At 40.4% G+C, this 26,358-nt stretch overlaps 3 protein-coding genes across 3 annotated transcripts in view; 1 reads left to right on the forward strand and 2 right to left on the reverse strand.

Moving 5' to 3' along the window:
- The window catches only part of LOC120425908 (vacuolar protein sorting-associated protein 41 homolog), a 36,963-nt gene that overhangs the window by 4,379 nt on the left and 6,226 nt on the right, over positions 1 to 26,358 (forward strand). The window contains exons 8-9 of the mRNA XM_052708230.1: positions 23,568 to 24,038; positions 24,105 to 24,901. Coding sequence (XP_052564190.1) covers positions 23,568 to 24,038; positions 24,105 to 24,901 — 1,268 coding nt within the window. The remainder of the gene's footprint in view (positions 1 to 23,567; positions 24,039 to 24,104; positions 24,902 to 26,358) is intronic.
- Positions 9,066 to 10,517, reverse strand: LOC120425909 (beta-1,3-galactosyltransferase 6). Its single transcript, XM_039590529.2, has 2 exons — positions 10,384 to 10,517; positions 9,066 to 10,327 (listed from the first exon to the last, which is right to left on the reverse strand). The coding sequence occupies exon 2, from the start codon at positions 10,220 to 10,222 to the stop codon at positions 9,071 to 9,073; it is 1,152 nt and encodes a 383-aa protein (XP_039446463.1). The 5' UTR covers positions 10,223 to 10,327; positions 10,384 to 10,517; the 3' UTR covers positions 9,066 to 9,070.
- LOC120425911 (52 kDa repressor of the inhibitor of the protein kinase-like) lies at positions 17,294 to 18,202 on the reverse strand. The gene is made up of 2 exons (XM_039590531.2): positions 17,871 to 18,202; positions 17,294 to 17,813 (listed from the first exon to the last, which is right to left on the reverse strand). The coding sequence occupies exons 1-2, from the start codon at positions 18,107 to 18,109 to the stop codon at positions 17,324 to 17,326; spliced, it is 729 nt and encodes a 242-aa protein (XP_039446465.1). The 5' UTR covers positions 18,110 to 18,202; the 3' UTR covers positions 17,294 to 17,323.

Here is a 26,358-nt window from a genome sequence, read left to right on the forward strand (position 1 = left end):
ATTTGAATAATTCTTTATCTGTCCTATAAGTTATCATTACTATAATCTACGCTTGTTTTTTATCTCTATTTATTAACTATTGTCTAATTTTATATCTACTACATCCAGCTTCTCATTTTTATTCTTTAAAATAAAATCATCATTCTCTTACTATTGATTCTTGATTTTTATAAAATATATTCTCTTTAACAGTCTATTGTTTTTTAATCTTCACCCTTTTTTTTTTTTTTCAAACAAGTGAGGTTTGAGCCCTTACTCAATTTATGGAATGGTTAATGGATTAACACAAATATTACTATTGTACTTTTGGTAAACTTTTATAACATGCTTAGGACCACAAATTGTAACAAAACACCGCGACAAAAAAATAGCAACATATAAACACGACTCAACACTAGGAAAGATTTCAGGAGAAAACAATACACAGTAAAATAACAACTAGTTTTTGAATTAAAACTAAAAATAAAACAGTTTTTGCTTTAATGAAAGTTGATAGGCACACTATAAATGGTTAGGCGCTTATACTTACATCAAACCCTACGTAATGTACCACCCCCGGCCGAGTTAAAATGCGTAACCGGAAAAGAAGGTGTGCATGCCTGGCACGAACACTCAAAGCGTGTTCTAGCGTGCTGCTCGTACTGACTCAGAGCAAGGGTGAGATGTAGGTGTAAGGGCAGTGCGTGTTCGTCGGGAACCTAGTGCATAAGATCGGTCGAGGCCCGTTCTTACACTGAAAATTGCGAATTGCGAATCCTACTCTCCACCTCTTTATTCACATCGTTTGCATTCTACCGAAATCTCAATCACTTGGCCCACGACTGCATTCAAACGGTTGCTGTCACCACATTCACCCACACTAGCGCGAAAGAGATAGGAGATCGATCGCGATGATACCGATAGCAATTAAACGATACATGTTTTTCATATTTAACCAACTTCAAACTGTTTTTCATTATATCAATTCAATTTTCATCCAATTTGGTCACGGTAAACAGAAACGTTAAAAAATCTCTATTTTGATGCTGGCTGGAATGGTTAAATTTTTATTTTCAAATATGTTTATTTTCATTCCAAAATTTGCCTACAAACCCTGGGCTTTGTCATAATGAGTGTCATATAGGTTTGATGCTTGTTTGGCAAAGAGTATGATTTGATTCGATGTGGAATTAAAATCGAAGTGTTCAGTATATTGCTGAAGCTTCCATTTTTACACATGGACACCACTTCATGCTGCGAGAACCCACTTTGGCGCAGTCTCAGGGCTTAATCGATGGCCGGTAAGCTGTCATCGAGACAAGGAGGTTCTCCGATAGTGGAAATATCACATTTGTACAATGAACCGCGACATATGTGATTTTTCCCTATCTTAATGTGGGTGTCAGGTTAGGATGCGGGTTTTAAAAAAAATAGTTTTTGTAGAATTTAGGATTTTAACTATAAATATCAACTTTTAATACTTTGCCTTTAGTTATTTAGGGACAAAATTAGTAACAGTGAATTTAGTAATTCTATCAGAATCGGTGATTTTCATTCAAGTATAAAAACCATTATGATTTGTCAAAATTTCCGTAGAGTCTCGATCAATCAATAGTGAAATGATATCGGACTAAGTTCGTTGATCTGTTGAACTAACGGTTGTCGGATTATGATTGTATCGACCATTGTTGCGAATCGAGGATCTACTGGAATTCTGACGATCAAATGGTCGTTTCTATTTCAATTCACGACTTGTAAAATATGTACTGTTATTCATTTTTTTTTTTGTTTTTTTTTTTAAAAGAAGCCAGACAGGTTTTACAAGAAACGTTTAATTAATTAAAATGTCGGGGATTTGAGTAGCTGCCTGACGTATGGCGTCGCGATGTGCATCAAGCTTTCATAGCATGCTAGGAAAATTTGATGCTTTTTGAGGGAAAACCGTTGATTCCGGAGACATCGGATTGTTTGCCGATGCGCCAGGTCTAGGGACAACGAATCCATATGCTCTCTTCGGGAAAAATGTTCTCCAGACCATTCCCCATAGGCCTGACCATACCAGAAGTTGGCGCGTGATTTTCCCAGACCTGTAGGAGCGTTTGAACAAAAAGTTCCAATTTCCCATAGTAATTTCCATGTAAACTTTAACCCTGATGCGCGCAGCCAGTTTACAACCAAATGAGCTGATATTTGGCATGAAAGTCCCTATGGGCATGCCCTACAAGGGGAACCATACTAAAACTTGATCCGAGAACTTTTTGAAAAACGTACCCACCCTAATCTATATATATTAGGGTGTTTCATCCTAACAAAAAAGTTCTCAGAATCAGGCAAACCGAGGTTCCCCTAGTAGAGGATACCCATAGGGACTCTCATGCCAAATATCAGCCCATTTGGTTGAGAATTGGCCTGTCCCCAGCGGTTCAAAGTTTACATGTAAATTACTATGGGATTTTTATGCTTTTCGTTCAATCGTTCCTACAGGTCTGGGGACAACATGGATTCACTCGGAATAAAGACAGGTGTGTAGGGGATGGTCCAATGAACAAATTCCAGAAAGAATTAGGGTTGTCCATTCTGTCCCCAAGGTGCGCATTGGATCGACGTCCGGTGTCTCCAGAATCAACGATTCACCCTTCAAATGTACGCATTGTCCTTAGTATGCTATGACGGCTAGGTGAAAATTACGACGCTTCATGTCAGACAGTGAACACGTGGAGACGCATCGATTGCATTATTATTACAAAATCATCAATTTAGAATAGTTCAAATTGTTACAGGAACATCCAAAATTATAATTTCATTACTTTAAAGAATGTTTCTGAGCCAAAACTGAAGTGTACACAGAAAAAAATAATCCGGTAAATTTACATCATTTATGATGTACCAAAAGTGCACGTCATAAATGATGCTAATTTACAATATTTTCATCGGAAATTTACGTTTCATCCGATGTAAATGTGCCTAGGCAAAACATTTCGAAAACGTGAAAATTTCCGATGAAAATAACGTAAATTTACCCACAGCAAAAAATTTTTTTGGCTCCGCTGAATCTAGAATATGATGTAATTTTCAAATGCTTTTAAATAAATTAAGTATAATTGCAAAATACGCTTTTTGAAAATAACATCCAATCCTAGATGCAGCGGAGCAAAGCAAAATGTCTGCGAGTAAATATGATGAAACCTTTTAGCAGTAAAAGTTGGTGATTTTACAAATACGGAATAGAACTTACCTAAACAAGCTATGATAAGAAGGTTACTTGAGGTCTGCCTGATCGGCGTCGTTGTTCAGAGAGGCGCTGTCCAATTTTAGCTCCCTTTTGGTAAGCTTCTGGTCCACATCCAAATTCATCAGCGCCGACATTTCATTTTCGACATCATCCGTAATCCGCTTGGTCCGTGAGCAAATCTTCCACCGGGAACGACGAGAAGATAAACTCTACCAAATTGACCTTGAACGTGAACTTTGAACCGTGACATAGATCGTACTGATGGTACTACAATTCCACATGAAGCGATCATACTCACCAAACATTGCCGAAGGTCGAACCACCATCGGGTATGGAAACTCCTAGTGATCGATCTTCCCGCCGGCGAATTTTTTTTCACGATTGAACTGCTCTCTTTGCACAGAATCGATTTCGGGTTGATTGTCGTCAAACGGTCTAATTGGCACGTTGGGTACTGTCCAAGTGTACATCCTAGAGGGTAAAGGTAATAGTCAGTATGGTACAAAATTTAACTGAGGAATCGATCTTACTGCAAATTTCCCGCCCGGTTGCACCGAAATCAGAAAAACGATCCCATTTAAACTAAACTTACCTCTAGTCAGACGTTTCGGCGCGGCCAGAATCGTCGTCTACAGCATTCGTGGACAATTGGTGCCATTTTGACCCTCTGATAGGCGATTCCGGATTGTTGCTTGGCCGTTCTTGGATTTTATGGCAGAGATAATAATATTTATTAATTTTTTGACGTTTGCTCCTGAAACTGATGTGGTGTGGTACTAGACAAAGGCACAATCGAAGTACTAGAACGTGATAAATTTGTTCATACACGAAGAACCAGATTTGTACATTGATTTGTACAAGTCTAGCAGAACAATGTAATTTGGCCAATGTCAAAGTGTAAACAAAGAGTCTAACTTGCTCGTTCCTTATGTAAACATCTACTGTTTACACTCCGACATTGGCTTAAAATATGATTATTCGTGTTTTTTTTTCTTTCAAATTTTATTTTTCATTGAATCTTAGGGCAATTCAAACACTCACGAGCCTTGCAAAAGCAAAAAAAAAGGGTCATGACTCATGATCAACAGAAACACTATTTATATCAAGCAAAATTATATAAATTTTCAATTTCCAATGAATCGAGAAATTAAAAGTGAGAGTGTGTGCGTGCAACATGGAGTTAAACTTTTCAAAGTGCCATGGTAATCTTCACAGCAACTTCACAGAAAGTTTAACTCCATGTTGCACACACTCTCGCTTTTAATTTCTCGATTAAAGCTGGTTTTCATTTTTTGGATTTCTACGTTTTGTCCTATACGATCAATTCAATAACTGTTTACATAAAAGTTCAGAGTTTAATACCAAACCATTGCACTAAAATAAGGCCGATGCAAATATTTTTCAAAGTTTTTGTCCCTCGGCTCTGGCCAAGGTCGAGGAGGGGGGGGGGAATAAAAAATATAAGCCATAGCCTCAACATTTGAATGCAAAAAGTGTTTTAAAATAAATTTTACACTAGTTAAGTTGTTTTGCAATCATTAGTTTTAAAAAATTGTAAGATTTGAGGAAAACAAAAAAATTAGCGAAAAAAAATTATTGCGATACTTAACATCGAAAATTCAAATGATTTTTAAATCAACCCAAAGATGCTAAAAATGATTCTAAATGCAGGGGAAAGCATTTTAAATTAATTTCAGCTGATTGCACTTAAATGTCCATTTAAAAGCTTTTGATACTTGTTTTGCCCTCTGATTTTTCGGGCCAACTTTGAAGGGGGGGGGGGGGGGGTTGTTTGTTTAAAATCCTCATTGGCCCATGTAAAATGATTGGCTTGAATCGTATGTTTTTTCCAGGTGCATAATCAACCTATATTTTAAATAACTTTTAGCTTTTTCAACCTATCAGTTTGTAATTCTTCAATTCTATTAGGAGAAAAGTTTAAGAAATAGTATATCGCTAAATTTTTCCGACTCAACAATGAAATTTGGCGTTTTAAAACAGCTCATTAGCTGTGAAACCAACCCGCAAATCAATTTACTTAATTTTGGGTAACGCTGAGTATTTGAATGCTGTAGTATTTTAATGAGTAATATCTCCGGATGTAGTATGCCACGATAGTCGTGTAAGCTGCAACAATTTTGACAATCAATCTGTTTGCATTTCACTTTGCTGACTTTTCGTTTTTGTTTTGGTTTTCAAACGGCAGGAGCAAAAAACTATTTTTTTAAAAGAAAAGCATTTGTAAACTGCAAACAAGAAAGTGAAGAACTAAGTTAATTTGTAGTGTAGTGCATTTGATGTGAAAAATTACTCACCAGTAGCAGTAATGACCCGTATTGAGCCAGTGGCCGTGATTCTACCGGAAATAGTGCTTTGCGCAAGCAGTTGGCACCCAAGGCTTTGCGTGAAATCCGCTTGTAGCAGAAGTCTCTGAGTTATGATTACTAAGTCTTCTTGTCCTTCGAGCAGTTGGTGGGTGTATTCGCACAGACTCCAAACCCGATCTGCACTCATTCAGACTGGACCATGGCGGGCTTTCCCAGAAACTCAACAAAGCCTACCTGGTTGGCCTGAAGCACCAAATTATGCGCGGTCCAAGCCAAACTAGCCATCCTGCTGGCGAGCAGCCCTTGATTGTTTCCCCTTCATCTTCGCCCTGCCGAAAGTCGACGAGCCGTGGGAATATCGCCGGAAGTGGGTGCGAGCGCAGCGTATCGGACTTCATCGAGGTTGCCGACAGCAGCTCCAGGCTCTGTCCCTTTTGCCTCCCGGAATCACAACATTCTACGATAGCGGAACCAGCCACAAGCCGATTGTCGACGGATGAATGTACATCAACAGATCCCTGAATAAGTATGACTTACAATTACGTTCACAAACAATCTTGTTTTGAAAAACATTATTCTAGCGTCTTAATTTGGTATACTTACATAATTCCATTACCAAAACACCGCCAAAACTAAGGCAACATCAAATATGTTCTCTAGCAACCTGCTTCCAATCTGCATTCATTGTTATCCAACAGTCTCGAAATTCTTGCTATAATCATGACGTTTATCGAGATTCATTTGTGATAACAAACATTTGATGCAAAAACATGTCTACTTTGATGTGCGCCCGCCAAACTTTAATAATATTGATCTGATTTGTTTTGTCTTCCGCTTGAGCTGTCATTCGCAAAACAAACTTGCATTTTAATTTTAAATGCCTTTTCAATTTAAATTTCGAAAAATTTACATCAGAATGACAATTACATGCTTTTCACATTTTCAAATTCTAGATTTGGCAGCACCAAAAATTCAATTCACATGAAATTTAATAATTACATTCAATCTCATTTTACAAGTAGGCTCTTTAAATTGAAAACAGCTTTTTACAATGAATTTCGATTTTACATTGAGCATGTTTACGTTGAAAGCATGGTTTCAGTGCAGGGTAAATTTACATTTTTTTTTCTGTGTATGCTCTGCCACGTGTTCACCGTCTGACATGGGGCGTCGTAATTTTCACCTAGCCGTCATAGCATACTAAGGACAATGCGTACATTTGAAGGGTGAATCGATGATTCTGGAGACACCGGACGTCGATCCAATGCGCACCTTGGGGACAGAATGGACAACCCTAATTCCTTCTGCAATTTGTTCATTGGACCATCCCCTACACACCTGTCTTTATTCCGAGTGAATCAATGTTGTCCCCAGACCTGTAGGAACGATTGAACGAAAAGCATAGAAATCCCATAGTAATTTACATGTAAACTTTGAACCGCTGGGGACAGGCCAATTCTCAACCAAATAGGCTGATATTTGGCATGAGAGTCCCTATGGGTATCCTCTACTAGGGGAACCTCGGTTTGCCTGATTCTGAGAACTTTTTTGTTTGGATGAAACACCCTAATATATATAAAAAATTTCGACGGTTTTGTTCGAACGCGAATCAGTTCAATACGGAGCATCGTATCGAGGTGCTCTTTGTTGCGTTGGGTTCGTATAAGCCCTAGGAAGGTTTATACGCTAACTAATTGACACTTTGGCCACTGTGGAACCGATTCCGGAGCATCGGCAAATTGTTTGGAGAAAGTTACGTAAAATCATATTTTGATCACAGGAGGCTGAATAAGTAAAAAATCAAAAAAGTCAACAAACGAAAAAAAGGCAGAACGAAGTTTGTCGGGTAAGGCTTGTTTACTCTATATATTTACCTAACTCCACCCAATTTGCTCATTTTCACTATTTAAACAATCGAATCGAATCGAATCGAATTGCAAAGTGCTGATCTGGCAACATTAGAGGCATGCTAGAATTAGATGCTGTCCCCCTATCTGAAATAAACCTTGACATGAAACTTAGAAGAAAAAACGTTACTTAATCCACCCTTAGGTGGTTGGTGCCTTCCTCACATTAAGAGGGTAATGCTATCCAAAATAGATACAAAAGGGCGGACCTTTCAGTGTAGTATCAACTTGATTCATTATTCATACCATCAGATTGGTCATAATTTAGGGCACTTACGGCTTATAACTTTTGACAGGGTGGTCAGATCCTTTGAACTCGTTGGAAATGTCTTTTGATTACCTATCCAACGACAGGTCGCATGAAAGATCCGGACAATGTTTTCATCACTTGTGATATGGTTGTCACATCTGCAATCTATTGAACTCGTTCGAAAGGTCTTTTGATTACCTATCCAACGACAGGTCGGATGAAAGATCCGGACAACGTTTTCATTGAATTATCTGAGATCCGGCCTCTAAAAAGTTCATAAATAACAGTTAAGTGCTTATAACTTTTGATAGGGTTGTCAGATCTGCAATCTATTGAACTCGTTGGAAAGGTTTTTTGATTACCTTTCTAAAAATGTATAACATGACGGGGTTTTTGACAAAAACCATTCTTTTTACAATCTTCCGGACTTTTGTTAAAATCGTTTTTTAGCATAACTTTTGAAGTACTTAACTAAACTTTAAAATTTTTAATAGCGACTTGAGCGAATGAGACCAAAACGGTCCAAATCGGTTCAGCCAGTGCCGAGATAATCCAGTGCAAATTTTTTTGATCAACATCCCACCACACACACAGACATTTGCTCAGAATTTGATTCTGAGTCGATAGGTATACGTGAAGGTGGGTCTAGGAGGTCAAATTAAGAATTTCGTTTTTCGAGTGATTTTATAGCCTTTCCTCAGTAAGGTGAGGAAGGCAAAAAGTGTGGCCGACATGCCATATGGCACATTTTTTTGTAATGTTGGTATTTACCACTGCGTGATTTAGACATTTCGGGCGTGCACTATTCGTAACGCCAACTTCGCTTAAAAATCTGGATAAGCTTGCTTTTAAAGTCTCTAATCGATGTTTGGATCTTTGGATACCTCACGAGCGCGTAACTTGTGTTCCAAGGAACAACTCTGCCGAAGAGTGCCAAGAGATTCGTCCACCCTGAACAAGGTTACCTAAAACTTGTTTCATTTCAATCAAATTTAATTTGTAGTTTTGGAATCATGACGTTCGGATCTTTTTTTTTTTTAATCAAACTTTTTCATGATTTAATCATACATGTGCTATTTATTAATCATTCGAATTAGGGTCCGTTGTTGCCTCGAATTAGGAAAACGGCTGCTGTCAGTTGCTTTTTGATCTGTGAAAATCCTAAGTTCTACTCGTTAAGTATATGTACAATTATACGTTAGTTAGTCTGCCGAAAAGCACGTAAAAATCGCAAGCTGCTCCTATATTTCATACAAAAAGTAACGATTGCGTTTGTCATCCTTAGTATCACAATTTCTCAAACTAGCGCGTGTGTTGTGTTTGTAACAATACTGTTTTTCCTGCTCATTTTTTTTCCGCGCGTTGGGGAAGTGCGCTAAACCGCAACCTTGCAGCACTGCGTCGGTGGGGCGTTCCAGTCGTAAAAGTACTCTTTCGGTCGCTGCTGCTGTTGATGTTCCTCGTCCTGACAAGGTTCTCCTTCGTAAATTTGTTTCATCTGGCGGGCGGTTCGTTTGTGCAGAACCAGGTGGTAGTCCTGGCACTTGCGCGCCATCCAGGCCGTGTCGAAGCGGACGTCGTGCCGGCGGTGGACGTTGCCGAAGGGCGCGAGCCACGTTCCGACGGCCATGTCTTCGCTTTTGTAGTCGCTCAGGACGGTGCCGTAAGTTGCGATGTAGGACACGAGGTTCTTGGAGAGGACGTAACCGCCGCCGAGGGCATACGGAAGATAGCGATCGCACAGTTTGTAGTTTGACTCCTTCCACTGGCCGCGCTGCTGGATTGTGGCCGCTCCCTTGAAGTAGCCCCAGTACAGTTCCAGCGGTTTCGGATGTTTCGCCCGCAGTCGGTGCAGCTTCTCGTAGTAACCCAGCAGATCTTCGGATAGCAGGTCCAACTTGACGTACGTGTCGTCGTCCAGCTTCATCAGATACTTGAAGTCGTACACCTTGTCCACGTGAGCCATACTCTGGACAACCTTCGTCGTCAAATTGGCGTACGAATCCTGCAGATCGTCCAGCTCCAACATGTCGTTGTAAACTCGCTGTTCCTCGTATATCACCTTTCGCTCAGCCCTCGATAAACCAAACGTCCCAACCGCAAACAGCGTCTTTACCTTAAAGTTTATCACCTTTATATTCTTAATCTTCTTCTGTCGCCACAACTGATAAGCCTCCAGCGATTCCCGCTGCTGCAGAACCGTCTCCAACACCACCAACCCCCGCTCGTCGTACGTCGGCACGTGAATCACCTCGTCCTCGTAACTCTCGTTCAACATCCGTGGACGCAAGTTCAAATAGCTCTCCCGTATCGCGTTCCTCCGCTCCACATTCCCCGGGGCACTCACAATCAGCAGCATCAAAAAGTACGAATTCTCCACCTCGTAAACCCTCCCGCTCGGCTCACACCGTTGGCCGGTTCCGCCGATCAGAATAGTCAACAGCACGCCCGCCAGGAACGCACAGAACGTGGGCAACATTCCGACGCAGTTCCGCTTGTGCAGATGGGCGTACCGTCCCACCGCCATGGTCGTCGAGTTCCGGCGAAGCTTGCTGGGGCTCCTGCTTCGGCGGCGGTTTGTGGGGAAGGTTTGTGTGCGGTCTATTTTGGTGAATATCTAGGAAGATTTAACCTTAAGAAAAGGAAGTTTTAAAACAGAAATTCATTTAAATATGCGATTTTACCTACATTTTAAAACAAATTTCTACTGAACTAAAATTTTACGATATTTTTGTTTTGACTGATTGAGTTGACAGCATTCTAAAATGTCATTTACACGTTGCTGAAAAAATACTGAGATTGACGAGTGTTTCGGGTGTCTCGACATTAAACTTGCTAGTTCCATTGTGAGTAATTATGAAATTACTCATTTACGAGTTATTGTCGCCGCGGCACTAAACCGAATTGAGAGAGTTTAACCACAGACAAACAGACGGGACACTCGAGTGCCGAACCATCGTCCTCCAAAAACGGTTAATTCTAATTCAATTTTGTTTCGGCATCCACTCACCCGGCGCTGATGGCGCTGCTGTCGTGACAGCTCGCCCGTCTTTTCTCAGTGTGTGTGATGCGTGTTTTTTAGTTTTTAAGTTGAGCGTTAGCACGTGTGAGGCAGCGAATGAAAAAAAAAAATTATGAAATTCAGAAATTCCAACGGTGATCCACTATCCAGACTTTGCGGGTCAAATTTGGGAAAGTTTCGGCCAGAGTCAGATGAGCGGCTGACTAGCGAGGGCATACCTTTTACCCCACTATTAACCAGATAGGCCTGCTCCACTGCCTGCCGAAGTCGAGGCTGCTGCTGAGGCGCCCGCTACTGCGGAGAAAGCCGGATCCTGTGGTGGAGTCATCTCCTTCGGAGCAACCTGCTTATCCTTCGTGGACTGCTGCTCAGATTCCTGCTGCTGGTCGTCCTTTTGGCATTTTGACGATGTTGCGTCGATCGTGAGCGCCACTCTTCGCGACTTTTTTCGTCTCATTCGGCCCTTTTGGTTTTGTTGGCTGGCAACTTAATTGCGCCGTGGACACGTTCCCCGCAGATGTTTCCAAACGCCCATCGTGGGGATCAATTCCGTTAGTTAGTTTTGGTTCATGTTTTCGGTGGAGGAGGAATCTTAGACGGAACACGCAAGCAACGGGGAGGACCAGTGGTGTGGTCTCTGTCATTGTGTTTGTATTGCATCGCTGCAGGTGCTGCCGCATGATTTGCCTCATAAGGTTCTGCCATTGGAAACGGAACCGACCGTGGAACCGACCCACCGTCATTTTCGGCCGTCGGTCTTGATTTATTTATTTTGATTTTGTTACTGATGATCAACAACAACAAAATTATTTCGAAACAGCTGTTGATGTTTACAATCGTTAAGGCTTGATTGTCTCACGCATACACTAACATGACACATGACAGTAATGGGTTTGTATTGGTGTGTTTGGGCTGCGCTTCGGCATAAGCTCACCAGGCAGCGTTGGCATCGCCGTGATTTGGTGGTTTGATGAAGGACGATGGATTTCAAAAATAATGTGTATGGAGAGTCACGTCTGTTTGTCTGTGGTTTAACTCTCGCGACGATTTTTTGTCGCGAAATATCTGTCACACATGTATAGGTGGTTTTGAATCAGTGTGTTAGCTTGTTTTGTTTTGATTGCTTGGAATTGTTTGAATTGTTGAAGTATAAATTAAAGATTCTACGCTGATTTTAGGAGAAATGAAACCAAAAAATTCAAATTATTGATGAAAATCTCATGTTCCGATAAATTAAGAGCTCAAACTACCACACGAACCGTTTAGTGGGGTTATATTTTGAATTTCAATTGATTTCTAGATTCAGAAGGAGAGGCAGAATACCACGAGTGCTATCTGGCCTCGTTACGTCCCGTCAGAACTGACCTGATCCGATTACACTTATTAATCTTAAAAGCACCGCCATCATCCTTTTCAGGCTGCATTTCATGCCATGGTCCTTCGAATCCACAGCCATAGAGCAAATTCCGGCAGATTTTGGGGTCAGTTCTGTGATTCTTGTTGGTCGCGGCGCTAGTCGCTTCGCTACTCCACTCGCGACATTTCAGTTTGGTGCCGCGGCGAAATTTTGTTTTGGTTTCGAGAGTGACATTTGAGATACACTCAGAAAAGAAACAACATAAAATAACATCGCAAGACGGAAATGACTCGCGCTGTTATTTCGATTTATTTCCGAAATCACAATACTTTGGAGCTTGTTTGGAATCATATTTAAGAAAAAAACGTTACTTAATCCACCCTTAGATGGTTGGTGCCTTCCTCACATTCGTTGGAAAGGTCATTTAATTACCTATCCAAAGAGAGCTCGCATGATATATTTGGACAACGTTTTCATCAAAATATCTGAGATCTGTCCTCCAAAAAGTGTATAAATAACACCTAAGTGCTTATAACTTTTGGTAGGGTTGTCAGATTTTCAATGTTTTGAATGCGTTGGAAAGGTCTTTTGATTACCTATCCAACGACAGGTTGCATGATAGATCCGGACATCGTTTTCATCAAGATATCTTAGATCCGGCCTCCAAAAAGTACATAAATAACACTTAAGTGCTAATAACTTTTGATAGGGTTGTCAGATCTTCAATATATTGGTCGCATTGGAAAGGTCTTTTAAATACCTTTCTAAAAATGTATAACATGCCAGGTTTTCTTACAAAAACCACCCTTTTTACAATCTTCCGGACTTTTGTTAAAATTGTTTTTTTAGCATAACTTTTGAAGTACTTAACAAAACCGCATAATTTTTAATAGCGACTTATGGGACCTCAAGACGGATCGAATGACGCCAAAACGGACAAAATCGGTTTAGCCAATGTCATTAATTACTCCTTTCTACTCGTCTTTACTCATTCTACTCCTTTACTTGATAACTCCTTTTCACTCCTTTAATCTAGTTTAATGTGTAGAAAGGAGTAATCAAGTTAAGAATAAAAGAGAAGTAGAAAGGAGCAAAGCAGTAAAAAGGAAAAAAAAAAACAAATGGACCGATTCTTCGGCTCCTTTTCAAAAAAAATCCCAAGTTTTTTTCAGCGTTTTGGCTGTAGTGGCAAAATAAAAGAAGAAACCTCCCAATGTTATTACATATTTGGAAAGATAATTGATTTTCCTACAAAGAAATATCATGCAGAATGAACAATATAGTGCCTGTGCTTCCCCTGAAATAAAAATGTAGCGTGACGGGACAACATCGAAAAACTGAACTTTTAAAAGGCACACTACAAAAATTGCTACAGTTTTGCCAGTTTGATTTTAAAAAACTTTTGCTCTTCTACACATTATCACAAATTAAAAAACGAATCTTTTGCTCCTTGAACTGAGCGAATTGGTTGAAATTTGTGTTTTTGCCAGCCATTTCTTTTCGTGACGGGACAACGAAAGGAGCAGATTTATGAAAAACTCCATTCAATGGCTTGCAGACCATATTGGGTCAATATTTTTAGCTTTTGAGGTAAGAAATTGCATTTAAAGCACATTGCAATTATTGAATCATAATAAAAATGAAATCTTTCATATAGAAAATCACATTGAAAATTGAAAAATGTGACATTTTGGTGTAGCTTCGCTAAGAATCGGTCAAAGAATGATGAAGATAAGGAGTAAAAATGAGTAGTTTTTCTTTTCTACTCGTTTGATATTCCTTTACTAATCGTTTCTATTCGTTAACTCCGTTGCGCCATTTTTTTATTTTTTTTTGATAATATACTCCTAGAGAAGTAGCAAAAAGTAAAGAATTAGAAAAGAGCAGTTAAAAAATAAAAAGGAGCAATGAAGAGTAGAAAGGAGTAAAGATGCCAAGAAGCAAACGAGTAGAAACGCAATTTTTTTTAATTTTTCCTCCTTATCTTCTATATTATTTGTTGTTTTGCTTAATTACTTCTTTCTACTACTTTTTTTTCTTTTCTATCTCCTTCTTCTTTTTTTTAAACTCATTTGCTTAAAGACTCCTTTCTTTATAATATAGGAGTAAAAAAGAGGAGTAGAATGAGTAAATAGAAGTAGAAAGGAGTAATTAAGGAAAAGAAGAAAGAATGCAAAAGATAAGAAATAAAAAGGAGGAATCCAGAAAATTAGTGAACAAAGTAAAGTAAAAACGAAGCATAAAAGAAAAAAGGAGCATTATGAAGCCAAGGAGCAAACAAGTAAACAGTAAAGGAGCAATGAAGAAAAGGAGTAAAAAGTAAAGGAGAAGAGGAGTAAAAGAGCAGAATCGAATTAACACTGGAACGTCCAACGCATGTTCAAGTTACTCGGACGTCCAAGCCTGCCAAAAAAGTTGGAACGTTCAACTTTTTTGAGGGCTTGAGAGTTGGAATGTTAAGGAGTACAAAAGAGTAATACAGAGCAACAGAGCAAAGACGCTAAAGAGCTAATGAGTAGAAAGAAGTATTAAGGAGTATATCCTCTACTCTTTCTACTCTGTTACTATTTTCAACTCTGGGATAGAAAGAAGTAGAGGAGTAGAAATGAGCTTATGATAAAGCTATTCTAATCCTCTTCTTTCGTTTGCACACCCAAATTAATATATTTTTTAGGCAATTAACAATCTAGATTACTTATTCAAAACAACTAATGCACCATGGGTCTCCTGTGTTGATAAGACCTTTTGAAAAAGTAAGCGAGCAATGTTATTTAGTTAGTATTGCCCGATTTTTGAAAAAAAAGTTACTTAATCCACCTTTAGGTGGTTGGTGCCTTCCCCTCATTTATAGAGTGTGATTTCAATCCCCCTTAAGTGTCCACATGGTTTATGGATCGCCCCTAACGTGATGTGATGAGATGTGATGAGTAAAAAAACAGACAGCCTACAGACTTTTTGTCAAGATTGTACATACACCGCCGTGGGTCAATAGATTGAGGTTATGTAAATTAAGAGCATTTTTTAAACTGCTTGTAATTTTAGATAGGTTAGTCAGATCTTGAAAATTCTTAATCCACAAGAAAGGTCATTTCAGAACCTTTCTAAAAATATATAATATACCAGGTTTTCATACTAAAACCACCCTTTTTGCAAATTGTGAAATTTATATGCAGCAGTTTTTTAAGCATAACTTTTGATGTGCTTTACTAAATCTCATAAATTTCAATAGGGACTTATGGGACGAATCGAATGAGGCCAATACGGTCAAAACCGGCTCAGTCAGTGACGAGATATTCCAGTGAAATTGATTCGGTACACATGTCTACATACAGCCAAACACACAGACATTTGCTCAGCTGGTGATTCTGAGTCGATATGTGTAAATAACGGTAGGTTTAGGAGGTCTAATTAAAAAGTTCATTTTTCGAGTGATTTTATAGCCTTTCCTCAGTAAGGTGAGGAAGGCAAAAACTAAAGTCCTTGCCCAGCTTGCCCAGGGACTTTTTTTTATTTATTTGAAAATATTTTTTTTTCGAAACACTTAGCTTTAAAATTGTTTATAACTTGAAATGTGTGCACTCTATAAAAATGTACAATCGTACGTTTCGGTTAACAGATCAATTTATCATACAGAAAAAAATGGAAAACTATAAAAAAAAAAACAGTGTTTATTCCCAAAAGCAATATTAGAGAGCACAGAGGCATCGAAACTGTACATGTTTTGCCGAAAACGCCAAATCCATAAAAATAAATCGCTTCTCATGATTCGGATTTTCAAATCTTTTCATAGCATTTTGTATGGCAGCCCCAAAACTTGTATGGAGAAACCAATGATACCAAATAGTGGACATAAGGAATCGAAATCAAAGTTTCTTCCAAATCAAAACACAAAAATTAAAGCTTTTGCTTTAATGGAGAACTACTCTTTAGCGTGTTATCCAGTGGTTTAACTGTCAATAAGGCTGAATTTTCGTTAACGTGTAAGTTCTGTTTATCAACGCACCTTCATTTGCGTAAACATTATTGAACATAATTTTTTTTTATGAAATAGTTTTTTTTACGATTTAGGCGATTTTCAACGTAAAATTAATAATTTAATAATGAGTTACTGTCGCGTGTCCACGTGCTACAACAGGAAGGATAATAAGAAGGATAAAGATAGCGTAAGATTCTTTGCATTTCCCCGCGATCCAACGCTGTAAGTATTTTCAAATAAACAAATTTCGTTTTATTCTTCAAAATCCGTATTAACATACTACTTCCCCCTTCCGCCCAGCTGCGAGCAGTGGGTCGAGTTTTGCTGCTGCGCCCAAACGGCGGAGACGTTCTACACCGGCGGGGTGTTTGCGCTCAAGAGCAGCTACCTCATCTGCGGGGACCATTTCGAGGCGGGGGCGTTCCTCTCGCCACCGGCCCGGTCACTGCTGGTGCCGGGTGCAGTTCCGAGACTAAAACCCGGCCGGACACTGCCGACGGCGCCACCAGAACCGGCAGAGTTTGGGTTCGTTGAGGAAGAAGCGGTGGAGATGGTGGTCGTGAAGCAGGAAGATGAGGAAGTTGGCGCGCCGGAACCGACGGAGATTGTTCGGGTGCTGGAGGTTGCGGAGGTTGGTGAAGAGGAGGAAGTGGTCGTGAAGGAAGAGATTCAGCAGGAAGCGGAGGAAGAACAAATGCAGGTTTTGGAAGCGACACAGTTTCCTGATGAAGTCCTGGTGGAGATGCTCGATCCGGAGGAAATCAAGGAGGAGATTTTGCCTGAATTTGAGGAAGTCGAACCAGTAATGATGGAAGAACTTCCATCAAATGAATGTGAAATCATTGAGCTTGAAGAAGAAGTTGAAATCATCAACAGACCTCAGCATCAAAGTGATTGCATCTTCGCGACAGGGAAATTATCAAACTTTGAAGAACGTTACAAAAGGCAGATCAGGCAGAATAAGAACACAGAAAGCCAAATTGAGCTGGAAAAATTGAACTATTCTCAAATGGCCGAAAAATGTCGGAAAGCAAACGAATTGCTGGCAGCAAAAAGGAGAAAAAAGCAGCAATTACAACGCAAACTGAAGGAGTACAAAAGGCTAGGTCCTGAAGCGCTGCTCAGATCGATGGAATCCTTCAACGCCAAATCCTGTGATGAAGGTAGCGATTCCAGCGTGGACGAGGCGAACGCATGGTGGTGAATGAAGGCTCTGTGATCTCTAGGATAATAAACAAATTGCTTTAAATTCAAACTTAACTACATATTTCATTCAATCTTCTTGTTTGGCGGAGGAAAGGCAAACCTCCTCGTCCGAACTGATCTCAACCTGGATGTCGTGCTTCTCTTCTAGCGCGGCCAACCGCCGACACAATCCCTTAATCCTATTGTCAACTACCTGAATGCTCCGTTCGCAACCCGCGAGCGGCTTCTTCAGCGCCTTGGTTTTACCCTTAATCTCGTTCAACTCGCGCACGAGCGCCTCTCCCCGGGTCAGCTCTTCGAGGAACTTGTTCCGAAACTCGTCGTCGAGTTCACACCGGCAGGACTGCATCATTTCCACGCTAACCGGTTCCGCGGCGATTTGTTTTGACGTCAACCTTTCCAACGCCTTTTCCTTTATGGATTTGGCCCCGCCGTACGTTTTCATCGCCGGTTTCGAGTTCTTTCGGTAATCGTTATATTTGGACTTTTTTCGTTCGTTCTGCACCTTGGGTTTAACGTTCTTATCTTCAACGGTTGGAACGGCAAACTTTCTCAAACTAAAACAAAACATTAAAATTATTTCCTCAAAAAAAATCATCCAAATATCAACTTACCCTTTAAACGTATACTTGGGATTGATGTAGCACGCCGGCCGGAAGTGGTCCGAGCAGACGAACCGGAAGCGTAGCGCCTGGACGCCCTCCAGCACGAAGCGCTCGTTCAGCTCGTCGGAGCCGCAAAAGTCGACCCACTTTTCGCAGCATTCGGGCTCGTCCGGGAACTTGTGGAAGGAGACCGAGGTGGCCGTTTCGGATTCGTTGGTGCACGCGTGAAAGGAGCACTGGATTGGCATTTTTGATCAAGGGATTTTGGAATAATCTTTAGGAAATAAGTTGACGGTCACGAAAACATCTATGGCGCGCGAGGTTGTAAACAAAAACAAGCGGTTTTACACGTTTGGTGAGAGCTGTTAAAAAATGGTTGAAATTGGAACTTTTGTCAGAGCAGGAACACGTTGACATGAAACGACACACTTTGTAATATGAACAAAAAAAATATGTTTGGCCGAGGGGCGCGACAATAGTAAAAAAATAAATTATTTTATTAATTAACTGCCGAAATTAACAAATTAACGATTGTTTACGATCAAAACATCGCCACCTCTTTTTACATCACATTGATTTGACAGTTCGACCGACGACGTTTGACATTGCGCATGATTGTTGTTTTTGTGCTTGGTGTAAAATTTGTGTCGCCGAAAAGTCGGTCTAACGGGAGAATGCATTCTCCCGCTAATGGTTCAGACCATCAGACGTAGAGGCTACGATCGTGACGGAGATCACTCCGGTGAACATTCCGGAGCGAAGGCACAACTCTGACCGTGAAGGCAGCGGCGGTGACTGGTCGCTGGTCTCGGGCGGTTCAAGAGATTTTCGTGATATTCGTCAGCCGGAGATCGACATCTGGCAGAAGCCCCCGGCCAACGAGGGTGGAGGCGACGATGGTTAAAGAGGCCGATGCGAATTGGTGGACTCTGGAATGCCTGCAGTGGAAGTGGGACAGACATTGATTTTGTGCAGCTTTGAGCGGCTGGGAAGTGAACTGTTCCAACTCCGACCAGATGCGCGAGTTGAACCGTGGTTGCAACCTGGACAACATTCACTTCCTCGTGCTAGACGAGGTTGATCGTATGATGGAGTGCTAATAATAAAATTGTAAAAAAATGCTTTGAAATATAAACTAAAGTCTAGAATAACTTATATTTATTTATCACATACGGAAAACTAAATTCACTTTCAACAGAAGTTTCTTCGCAAAAAAAAATCGTTGTGTGAAGTAAGGTGTGCCTAAGCTGAATCCCCAGCATCTGCTTGTCCCGTTCGCTCATCAGATTCGCGTACGCGTCGTACTCCCCGGAGCGATTCAGCTTGCCACGATGGTGCTGAATCTCCTGCTGGTTCTGTTGGCAATTTAGCGGTTTTTGTGCAGCTGATGATTGCGATTATGACCCTGCTGCTGCCGTTGATGATAATGGTGCTAATTCAGCACCGGATGATTTTGCTGAACCTCCTGAACCAGTCGCTGGTCAGAATTCGTGTAGGTTCGGCGGCAGCACATTCATTGGAATTGGAGACGGAACGTTCGCCTGGATCGGCAACAGGGGAACCGTGTTCAACGGTAAAGCAAAGTTGACGGCAACTGTTGGGAAACCTCCGGTGGCGGAGGCATCAAATGCTGCGCCTTCTGTTTGTTCATATTCAGCTCGAATTATCTAAAACAAACATATAATTAATCAAAACTCTCCCATCGTACAAAAATTTTCTCCTTATTGGCACCCCACCTATCGTCTGATGGAGCTGTTGCTGTATCGCCGGATGCTGCGGCCCGGCTTTTCCAGCATGCTCGGCATCATCCACACGATCAGATTCAGCTGCAACCTCGCCTGACTCTCCTCCAACCGGACCAAATCCTCGTAAGAACAATCCTCCCAGTCGTTCAACGCGTCGTACTCCAAATCATTCGGCATAACGCCGAGCCACTGGAAGATGCGTGTAGAGGCCTAAGAATTATGGCATCGACCTCAAATCCAAATGCATGTTTTTCGTAAAAAATCAGCGCAGCATTTATTTCCCAAAACTGAATCAAAACACAAACACTTGACAGTTGTGCGAGCGAACGCGACACGAGGCAAATCAATGTTTTCAAAGCAGGTGTGGTACTGTCAAATATCAAATGACGCGAGGAATTTAATTCCTTAATATATTAAATGCGAAAATTAATCCATTAAGGCCAATGTCACGCCCCTCGTATTTGGCTTTTTGGGTGTATTTATAAATCCAGAGTTTTTTTTTTTAAAGGACCAATAAACTATTGTCTTTTATATGTTTATAGGACCTAATAATAAAAAAAAACTCTAGAAATTACCCTGACTCAAGGCGGTTTCTAAACACAAAAAAGTATTTGTTTCTTTGGTTGAAATCAAAAAATTCTTCTCTTCATTGATAGATTTTTTTAGAGAAAATTTTCGTAATTTACTAAATGCCCAAACCCAAACATAATTTATAATAAATTTATATAAAATAAAAACTTGACCAAGTATCTGGCCAAAACGCCAACGATGTTGAAAATAACCCCATTTGGAAGCGTTCTTTTATTATGTAACGCTCCCCGGTGTAGCAAAATTTCCATACAAATTTAAAAAAAATGTATGAAGCCTAACACGGCCTCCGACCCCTCTACAACCAAATTCGTTACGTAATAAAAGAACGCTCCCTTAGTGGCCAAAGTGCCTCAAGGACGTATTAGACTACGACAAACAAAAAAAAAAACAAAATTTTTGACAGTTTTCCTGATTTTTTTGCATAAACGTCAGCTGGCATACATTTGGCTTTGTTTGCAAGTTTTCCGCAAACAAATTTGCGAGATTGACATACTGTCAAACACAAAAAGTGCGAGTTTGTTTGGCTGCCATAGTTTAATACCTTCTTCAAAAACCATTTTTGGATATTAAATTAAAATTTGGAGGAAAAAAAATGCAATTCATCTGTGAAACGATGGAAATATCCAATTGCTTGCCTTGAGAATAATATCAATACCATCTAAAGTCTTTTATGCCATTGGGGTCATATAGCTTGTTTAGGGCGACTCCCAGACCTTTACCTTTCTCAACTACCAACTCCACGCGACGCTTACGCAGCTCTGTTGTATAAATTCAATCAAATTTCGTCAAACGGTCAATTTAATCGAGTTCGCTTCCATTTTTCTAAGTTAAGGCTAGTATGCAGATCGGAAGGAAAGGGGTCAAGAAACAGCTTTACGAACAGCAGAACAAAGGAGAGGGAGCGATTTCTTGGGGCTTTTCTTCACCCTCTCTGACTTGCTTGCGCTGCCGCTGCTGCCCATTTGATTTTTTTCTTGACCGGTTCCTTCCGAAGTGCATATACCACTTAAGGGCCGGTATGCTCTTCAAAAGAAAGGGGATCAAAGAAACAGCTTTACGAACGGCAGAACAAAAGAGAGGGAACTTTTTCTTGGGGCTTTTCTTTACCCTCTCTGGCTTGCTTTCGCTACCACTGCTGCCCATTTTTTTCTTGACCGGTTTCTTCCGAAGTGCATACTTTACATAAGTCAAGCATCAACATATCCCGTGCTTCGCGTCCTTTTTCCTCCCCCGGTGAATGGGGGAGATGGGATCGGCCGCAAATGGATGGCTTTCATGGTGCTACTGCCTATCCTGTTCTGGTAGAATTGGTTTTAATTCATTTTAATCCATTTCTTAGCAACCTGGGCTGGACAATCATCACATATACATGACGAAATCCAGTCTGCATCTCCATGCGAATGCGAATGAAAGTTAATCCTATAAAGTTGTTTTTTTTTTCAGCACTTTTATTAAAAAGTTCTGGAGTTTTTTTTTGAAAAGGTCCAATAAACCAAATTTCCAGTTTTTGCTTTTTGGGTGTTTTTGAAACCGCCTTAAGTCAGGGGTATTAAAATCACCCAAAAAGCAAAAACTGAAAATTTGGTTTATCGGACCTTTTAAAAAAAAACTCCGAGTTATACTTTTCAATATCATTTGAGTAAACACATGGACGTGACTCCCAGTCAAAGGGTGTTTTTTTTTTGATATTTAAAAAAATCTAGAGTTTTTTTTTTGAAAAGTTATAAAACCTTGCTATTGTCTTTCATATGTCTGTAGACCTTTTCAAAAAAAAAAAAAAAAAAAAAAAAAAAAAAACTCTGGAAATGTTGTTTGCATCTCGTTGCAAAACTAATTTTTTCAGCACTTATCGTGTTTATTCAACTCGATAAATTTCGTAGGTTAAATGTACAACTCGCGCTGAAAAAAACTTCTTTTTGCAGTTGTTGAATAAACTACTGTTTCACAACTAACATTTGAAAAGGGCGAAATAATTAGTTTTAAGCCCTTTTGAAATGCAAGTCGTTACTTGAAATTATGTGAAAAAAAGAGAACAGAAAATTTCACAAAGGTTTTTTTTTTTGTCATTGAATATTTCATCAAAAGTTTCTTAGCTATTTTATATATTTTTTAACCCTCGAACGCCCATTTAGAGCAACTTGCGTTCTACGGAAAACTTTACTTCTCTTGCTTATTTTTTTCTTGGTTCACTTTTTGTATTTTTATTTAAATGTATCTTATTTAGTTTATGTTTGTTTTTGGTAGTATTTGGCCTATTCTACTACCATCTACTATTTATTACCTTTTTAGTTTTATTCGTCTTTTCACAGTCAGTTTTTAAATTTTTGCTTGTTTTCACACTTTCTGCTATAAAATGATGTCATTATCATTTAATTTATGTAAACATTTTCTTAAATGTTAAGAGTAGCCGCTTAGAGCCGGTTGCGTGAAAATTGTCATTTTCGGAAGTTAATATCCCTGCGGGAAAAAAATCCTAAATATACGGTGCCTGTTCGGGAGCGAATGACCCATAGGGTTAAAGTTCCCCTAATAAAATCAACAACAACAACAACAACGGTGTCTTCGGAAAGTTGTTCCAAATCAAATAGACAAATCCAGCGAAAGCTCAACGCTGCATTTTGATGGTGAGAGATTTGACAGCTCCCATACTAAATGGCTCGATTTTCATACTTTTTGTTAATTTTCTTCTAAAATAAAACACTTAACATATGAAAACTATATATTTTTGGTGCCCAAAATTCCTGCTGAATCGAATAGTGTACTTATCTCAATTGCAAATTTTTCGAACAGTTTTTATTTTAATAATATTCTAGACACATTTTGTGCACCTAATCAATCAATACTTTTATCACAAATAATCATTTTATTGCTTAAAAATTGAGTTTTCCTGAGCTCCCATATTCAAATACATGGAAGCTGTCATTTCTAACACCATTGGCCACCTAGCGGCCATTTCAAACTGGATACGTCTATGAAGATCATCCGAGAAAAGAAACGGATCAAACTGCGCCCTCTGCAGGTAAAGATCTGAAACATTTGCAAACTTACAGGGAGGGGTTCCAGTGGTCAAAATGAACTCAATAGTACCGGTGGGTACCCGTATTTCGACCACCCTAATGAACAGCAGCCAAGTTTGTATGGAGACTTGTATGGATAATACAATGATGCAAAATGATTTAGCCCGTTGCAAATATTTTTTGAAGTTTATGTCCGACATAAACGGTGGAATAAACTTTGAAAAATATTTGGTCTTATTTGACATTGACAAAACCAAAGATTCATAAAAAAATGGAAATTTATTTTTTTAAATCTTTTTTTATTATTATTCTAAATTAATAATAAAAATTCTCTTGAAATGCTCTCTTTCCAGCAAATTCGAGCAAGCGATGGACGTGATCGCGAAAAACGGCGGCAAATACTCGATCGTAACGGTGGCCCGGCTCTACCTCGATCACCTGCTGTCGCTGCAGCAGTACGACGAGGCGGCCCGGCTGTGTCTACGTGCCTTCCAGAACGACAAGCAGCTGTGGGAGGAGGAGGTGTACAAGTTCGTCAAGGAGAAGCAGCTGCGCTCGGTCAGTGCGTACATTCCCCGGACGGCGGACTGCCGGCTCAACCCGCACGTGTACGAGATGGTGCTGTACGAGTACCTGCAGCTGGATCCGGAGGGGTTTCTGGGGCTGATCAAGGAGTGGGAACCGGGGCTGTACAACACGAAGGCTGTGATTAACGCGATCAACGATCACTTCAACAAGAAGGACGCGAATATTTTGCTGGAAGCGCTGGCCATTCTGTATTCGCACGAGAAGGAGTACGACAAAGCGCTGACGATGTATTTGAAGTGAGGATTTCTTGGTTGATTTGGGGTGGTTCGTCTTTTCTAATGGGTATAAACTCTCTCTTACAGGTTGCAACACAAGGAAATATTCGAACTGATAAAAAGGCACGATCTGTACTCGGTGATAAAGGATACGATCGTGCAGCTGATCGAGTTGGACAGCGAAAATGCGATACAAATGCTGCTGGAAAAGGACAAGATTCCCGCCGAGGACGTTGTGCAAGAGCTTGAAGGTCGCGAAGAATTTCTGTACCGGTATTTGGACGCGTACGACAAAATCGACAGTTCGGGGAAATTTCACTGGAAGCTGGTCAAGCTGTACGCGGTCTACGAACCGGCCAAGTTGCTGCCGTTTCTCAAACGCTCAAACAATTACCCCATCCAGGAAGCGTTCAACATTTGCAAAGACAAGCTGTTCTACCCGGAGATGGTTTATCTGCTAGGTCGGATGGGAAACACCCGCGAAGCACTGTCCATCATCATCCACAAGCTCAAGGACATCCAGATGGCGATCGAGTTCTGCAAAGAGCACGACGACATGGACCTGTGGAACGATCTGATCAACGAATCCGTTGAGAAGCCTTACATTATGACCAAGCTGCTGGACGGCATCGCGGGCTTCATCAACCCGGAACTGCTGGTGAACAAGATCAAAACGGGGCAGGAAATTCCGGGGCTGAAAAATTCCATCATCAAAATGCTGTGCGGGTTCAGCTTGCAGGTTTCGATCCAGGACGGCTGCAACCAGATCCTGGTGTCGGACTACTTCAACATGCACGAACGGCTGGCCAAGGTGCAGCAGCGGGCGATGGCCGTCAGCGTGGACACCACGTGTGGGCTGTGCCGGAGGGACATTATCGTGAAAGGTAGGAGGTTTGAGAACAGATCATTTTATTTATTTATTTTTTACTTTGACATTGCCTCAAAAAATTAAATTATTTGAAATTTTGAGAAGGGGAAAAAACATATTTTTCCTTCCGCTATTTTTTTAATCCTCAGGATGACATGTTGTATGTAACTCATGTTTTAGTGTTGATTTCAAACATTTTTTTTTTGTTTACAATTTGTAGCAGATAAAAACACTTTGAATAACATTGGTATCAGTCTTATTTATTTTCTTTAAAAAAAAGTCATGTGCTGTAAATATTAGGGTGGGTACGTTTTTCAAAAAGTTCTCGGATCAAGTTTTAGTATGGTTCCCCTTGTAGGGCATGCCCATAGGGACTTTCATGCCAAATATCAGCTCATTTGGTTGTAAACTGGCTGCGCGCATCAGGGTTAAAGTTTACATGGGAATTACTATGGGAAAATTGTAAATTTTGTTCAAACGCTCCTACAGGTCTGGGAAAATCACGCGCCAACTTCTGGTATGGTCAGGCCTATGAGGAATGGTCTGGAGAACACTTTCCCGAAGAGAGCACACGGATTCGTTGTCCCTAGACCTGGCGCATCGGCAAACAATCCGATGTCTCCGGAATCAACGGTTTTCCCAGAAAAAGCATCAAATTTTCCTTAGCATGCTATGAAAGCTTGATGCACACCGCGACGCCATACGTCAGGCAGCTACCACGTGGGTGAGAAACGGCTGGAATATTCAATTGCAAACCTTCTTTTAACTAAAAAATGATCATTTCGAGCAATCCTGATATTATTTAGTCGAATTCAGAATCTTTGCATAGCAAATTTGTATTTTTTTTGCAAATATTTCAACCACGTGGTAGCTGCCTGACGTATGGCGTCGCGGTGTTCATCGAGTTTTCATAGCATGCTAAGGAAAATTTGATGCTTTTTCAGGGAAAACCGTTGATTACGGTGACATCGGATTGTTTGCCGATGCGCCAGGTCTAGGGACAACGAATCCATATGCTCTCTTCGGGAAAAGTGTTCTCCAGACCATTCTCCATAGGCCTGACCAAACCAGAAGTTGGCGCATGATTTTCTCAGACCTGTAGGAGCGTTTGAACAAAATTTACAATTTTCCCATAGTAATTCCCATGTAAACTTTAACCCTGATGCGCGCAGCCAGTTTACAACCAAATGAGCTGATATTTGGCAAGAAAGTCCCTATGGGCATGCCCTACAAGGGGAACCATACTAAAACTTGATCCGAGAACTTTTTGAAAAACGTACCCACCCTAGTAAATATAAATAAACTAGAGGTGGGCAAAAGCGAGCGAGCCGTTCTTAGAACCGGTTCACAAAAGAGAGCAAACGAACCATGGCTCACAAAAAAGAGCCGCGGTTCTTTTTGAATCTCCGGACTTTTGAAAGAACCGTTCCAAATGGAATGATTTTTAAACTGGTGTCTATTTTTAAGTTAATA

The sequence above is a fragment of the Culex pipiens genome, chromosome 2 (genome assembly GCF_016801865.2).
Source record: "Culex pipiens pallens isolate TS chromosome 2, TS_CPP_V2, whole genome shotgun sequence".
Classification (NCBI taxonomy): Eukaryota; Metazoa; Arthropoda; class Insecta; order Diptera; family Culicidae; genus Culex; species Culex pipiens.

Excerpts from the sequence above, each read along its gene's own strand:
- LOC120425909 (XM_039590529.2), bottom strand. The coding sequence starts at position 10,222 with ATGGCGGTGGGACGGTACGCCCATCTGCACAAGCGGAACTGCGTCGGA.
- LOC120425911 (XM_039590531.2), bottom strand. The coding sequence starts at position 18,109 with ATGCCAATCCAGTGCTCCTTTCACGCGTGCACCAACGAATCCGAAACG. Across the intron at positions 17,814-17,870 it reads CCCAAGTATACGTTTAAAGG|TTTGAGAAAGTTTGCCGTTC; the intron begins GTAAGTTGATAT and ends GTTTTGTTTTAG.